The 5406-nt window shown below is 38.2% G+C and overlaps 1 protein-coding gene across 1 annotated transcript; it reads left to right on the plus strand.

The window, feature by feature from the left end:
• The first annotated feature begins 2163 nt into the window (after positions 1 to 2163).
• Positions 2164 to 5149, plus strand: LOC100176608. The gene is made up of 4 exons (XM_026838405.1): positions 2164 to 3969; positions 4313 to 4396; positions 4666 to 4741; positions 5040 to 5149. Exons 1-4 carry the CDS (start codon positions 3136 to 3138, stop codon positions 5147 to 5149), a joined length of 1104 nt encoding a protein of 367 aa, XP_026694206.1. The 5' UTR covers positions 2164 to 3135.
• Positions 5150 to 5406: the final 257 nt, after the last annotated feature.

Raw genomic sequence — 5406 nt, forward strand, 5'->3', positions numbered from 1 at the left:
GTTGTATTTTGGGTTTGAAAAACCACCTAGTTACAACACAAAACACGGGAAGGCGTACTGTGAATGGCATTTATTTTTCACAATTACGCCGCATGAAAACACAACGATCTACAACTACATTTAAAACTCTATTCGTTGCCTACCACCAGCCATTTTTGTCACAAAATTTGAGATTTGTTTTTCTTAGCTAGCAGGAGACTGTTTATTACGAAATAATATGGATTCACACGTGAATTCATCCATCATAATAGCGATTGTTTGACCTGGCAACTAATTACGACATAATAGCATTTCACACGGCGATTATTTGCGTCATAATAGGGACTGACACCTTATCATTTAGCATGTGTAAGAAATTTAAAAACAGGCTTAAATGTTTTCTTTCTTTTTCTTTTAATTAGAAAAAGGATCCGGAACCGGATCGAGATCCCCCATTTGAACATCACTGTTTAGCACGTTTAACACTTTGATTTTATTTTTTCACCAATAACATTACTGTAAAACTCAAAATTTGGGGGGGACCATGGCCCCTCAGCCCCCCCCCCCCTTGGCGACGCCCATGGTGTGTTCTTGGGTAAGACATTTAACGGCAATTGCTCCAACCCAGTAGTCTCTTATGGGTTGTGCAAATTATCAGCCATACATTATAAAAAACTGACAAATACCAAAAACAAAATCACCCACAAAGTAACATACTTGGTAACTCGTAAGCTGGCACGAGGTATAAGAAACAGAACACTATTGTTATAACGACTGTTGTTGCCCCGCCGCGCTACGATAAATAAGTTTCATTCTTTCATGTTGTTTTCTAAAGGTGTCAGACTTAGAGAACTGCAAGTATATTGCTGCTTACGGTTTACATTTAACAACAATATGCATTTTCTGTATGACTTATAATTTAAAATAAATAAACAATCTGGTAATTTTCCACGCNGATAGATATACCACTATATACATATACACACAAGCAAACGATTTTTCCAAGCCAACCAAAATCATCAAATAATCCAATCACACAGCATGGTATAACTATGGACTGTACATGCGATTACATCGCACGCTGTGTATATTGGTTAAGCAAGTAACCAGCATGAGCGGGAACTGGTATTCGCTCACTCGGATTTACGAATTAGATTAATCAGTTTCCGTTTAGTATAACTATAAACCAACGAGTTTCGGTACTATGACCGCCTTTATGCGTTTGCCTGTACAATAGCAGTGGTGCAATTAGTTAAGCTCTGTCCAAACAGTTCTTGGTAAACGTGCAGCAAATGGAAAGTTTGTCACGCGCATGCGCAATGCGATGTATACGTCACTATAGCGAAATAGGATGCCTACGTCAGTCGTGCCTGTTTTCCAAATGGAAAGTCGCCAATTAAGAGAACGCGTAAGAGGTCCAGTCTAATCTACTTAAAAAAAACTTTACAAATGTATGATAGCCCATATAGCTGTCTTTGTGTCGGTTAGTCTGTAGCAACCAGTATGAATAGTAATGTGTTATACCTTATAAAATAAAAACTAAATTATTGCTTCAGAAATAGCGTTGTCCTTTCTCGTTCTTGTTACTGTTATCGATTATCTATAAACAAAATGTTCAATTAACACTGGCTGTCAGTCAACGCCGCTAATCAACGCGAGATGCACCTTTGTGACGTAACAATTAATTTATCAGCACTCGCGGCAAGTCTGGTGCTGGCGAAAATCGATGTTCACGAAAAAGTTGTTTAAATCTTGTTTTCCGCACGCAGAGGTGTTGTCATTAGTAGCTACCATGCCTGTTTTTCAAAATGCTGAAAGCGAGAGATTGCCATTACGTTTGCTAGTACAGTATTATGACAGCTTGTCGTTAGAAAAGGCGAAGAAAATTCATGGCACTGGTACACCAGAGGTAAGTTTTACTGATGTACAGTTAAAAAGATGCACATCTCGTAAAAAATGAACTCGTAACAGAATAAAATTAACTTTTATTATAAGACCACCGCTTTTAATAAAATTATAAATTAAAATGCACTCCCCACGACCTACACATTTGGTAATGCATTATTAAGATGTACAATTTTCATCATGCGAAATTAACTGTTCAAGTGATCATAGTACGGTGGTGGAGGCGGGACACATTTTCATCCTATTTTCTCGTCTCATTTGGTAGTAAACAAAAAATATTTAAAGAATTTTAAAATCCTATACTCATAACTTCTTTAGAACGTTGTAAATTGTTTAAAACACGATCAGAATATTTGGATATTATGTGCTTAATGTGTTTCGTCTTTCCCCACCATACTATACACATTACAGTGTTTTGAAATCAGAATACCATTCCCTACTTAGTAAGGTTTTACGTCACCAAGCTCATCTGTTACGTAACACGTCTTGTTGTGACGTATATAGGTGAAGACATATGTGTCAGTTGACCTAGTTACCAGCGAAATACAGCAGCACAACAAAATCGCCGATACAAAACTCCAATAGACACTTATTCCACCGCAGACTCTAACTATGCAATTTGCTTTAGTTGTAAACAGTAAACGGTGTGCTTCGGACCAATTTAATGTCGTTATAGTTCGGTTTGAGAATTTTATGGGAAAATGTCTGCAGACTTAGCTGACTGGCAGGTTTATTAAATTTTGTAAACATGTACAATGTATATTAGTGTCATGACCATTTTTTAGACCGTTTTGCAGAAAAGTTGACGTATTTCGCATTGTGTACTGTAAAAAGGTTTACAAACACGGTGGTAAAATTGTTTTAATTATCATTTTAAATACAAAAGGACAGATTTCTATCAGTAAAAGTTTATTTTAGAAACGTGGCTGCATTTTTCTAATCCGTTGACCATAAATTAAACTATGGCAAGTCATATATGTGAATAAGGCGTTTCTGGAATATGGTGTACATACGTACGTATATACCTACGTAGATATTTCAAACAAATAAACCGCCTTAAGTGAGCCATAAAATTTACGATTCGAGTTTTATTATCCGCCCAGGAAAGCATTACTATACTGTTTAGACAATTTATCTTTTCCCACCGCAGTTTTAACTTTCTCTTTTCCTCCTATTTATTTCTTTATAGTCTTTCTTTTTTATCTTCAATTCGTCTTTGGTATGAAGGTCTAATTTCAACAAATTGTTAAAATGTTCAACCGACGGTCCAGCTTGGACGATAGCTCGCTAGAGAGCGCCCTTGAACGTCGCCGCCCCAGACTCTCGATTGCTCCAAAACATGACGTCATTCCCGAGCATGACGTCAAGCATAATGACGTCATCAGGTCAAGATCTAGTTTACTGGTACGTCTAAAATCTGACGACAGTCCGGTGCCAAGTATAACTGATGGCGCTGGCGAATTTTCTTTTAAACCTTCGCCTAGTTATGTGCCACAAACCGGCGCCACGGAAGCAAAGTGTGGCGTCTTGAAATCTAAGAGTTTATACGCCACGCCACGATCAGGCGCCATACAAAGATGCTCCAGTGTCGACTCTCTTCTTTCTCTTGGTCTCCGAATCCTGGAGGACTCTCTTAAAAATCCTGCATCCGGAGAATGCTCTCCATCTTCTAACACTGATTCAATTAAAGAAGTAGACGAGACACCATTCGATAGGGACAGCGATCATGACGTCATAGACTTTGACGTAAGCGGTAACTGTGACGTCATTACTTCGGACGAAGAAATTTGTGAAGAATCTCAAAACAAAAATTATATTTCGGAAGAAGAAAAATCTTCCAAAAACTTTTCATCTAAAAGCGACACTCCGCATATTATGACGTCACAGTCCTCAACATGTACGTCACTGGATGACGTCGGCGCCACACAATGCGTTTGCGCGGAAACGCTACGTCAGGTTGCCCTTAGCAACCAAGAGCTCAGAGAAGAGACTCGCCAGTTACGTGATGACGTTCGGTTTCTTGAGGAGGTCATGAGAAAGGTCATCAAACACGTGGGGTATGGAAAACCCCCGATCCCAGACGAGGTTTCTATTCTATTTTTTCTTTTCATCCTTTCTTCCATCCTTCAACTATTCTTCTCGAACTATTTTTACAAAATCTCGTTCGTTAGTTGGCGCTCACGAGTCATTTGGTCACATCGGGTTGCGGGCTTCTTAATATGACGTTATTTATTCGGACTTATTATATCATCCATCCAAAAAGCCAGTTATTTACCCTTTAAAGTAACATGTAAATTACAGGGCCTGAGGTAAAGGCATAATTACTAAGACCATTGCGAAATTGCACAACTTCCGTATTTCCTAATCTTGTTTGGACCGCCTTACCCCAAGCTACCATATATTGAACAAACCGCTCTTTTTCTTTTAGAAATCCGACGCACCCGAAGCCACCATGCGGTACACGCTTGACAATCTTAGCTCAGTGACCGAAGAGGCAATCTTAGAGAAATTGGTGAGTGTGTTGTGGTTGTGTGACGTAAGGTTCATTTTGTGACGTTATACCTTTAAGTGAAGTCATAGTTTTAAGTGACATAATGACTTTATTTGACGTAAAAAGATTCAAATTATGTAAAGTCAGAACATTTTGTCACGTCATTACTTTCTGTCACGTCATATTATTTGTGATGTCATAACTTAAAGTGACGTCATACATTTTTGTGAAGTTTTGACTATTTGTGACGTCATAATTTGTTTGACGTCATACCGAATTTTCTTTTGCAGTTGTACGAGGCTGAAGAGTTTGACGACAGAAGGAAAATAAGGCGAGCTATTCGGGATTTGAGGAAGAAGAAAGCAGGTAAGTTTGTTGGAACAAGATAGGACATGTTTTTTTCTTTTATCGTCCCATTTGGGAGTAAACAAAGAAAACTTACAGAAGTTATAACCAAAAGCGCACTGTAAATTGGTAAAAACACGAAATTTTGGAGGTATTGTCCTAATGGTATTAATTTTACCGCTTGAATATTTTTCTTTTTGTTTAAAAATATTTTGTGAATCTAAACAAATTATTGCGTATTGCAATTCTAAAGCATAATACATGAATTTTTAAATAATCTATGTAAATTGTCGGATATTTATTCCAATATATATTGCAGAAACTGGCGGAGTTACAAAAGAAAATACAACCAAGAGTTGGTCGGCAACTAAAACTACGTCAACCACCACCACACGAGCGCTACCTAACGGATCTCTGAAAACAGAGTAAGTATAGCTTAAGCTACCCTTGTAACAATTTTACATTTTTTGAATACTGTAGCGAACATCAAATTGTTTTGTTTTTAAACGATGAGAATGGTACCAACAGCAAGACAATAGGCGTTAAAACACGGTCGGATAAATGTATAAAAAAAGGCGTCAGTAAAAACGCTTCCGGCGCCGTGGTGTAGTAGCGTCCGGTGTAGTGGTTAGCGCGCCTGCCTGTAACCCAGAGGTAATGGGTACAGGCTCGACGGGGATCCTTAG

The sequence above is a fragment of the Ciona intestinalis genome, unplaced genomic scaffold, assembly GCF_000224145.3.
Source record: "Ciona intestinalis unplaced genomic scaffold, KH HT000076.2, whole genome shotgun sequence".
NCBI classification, from domain to species: domain Eukaryota; kingdom Metazoa; phylum Chordata; class Ascidiacea; order Phlebobranchia; family Cionidae; genus Ciona; species Ciona intestinalis.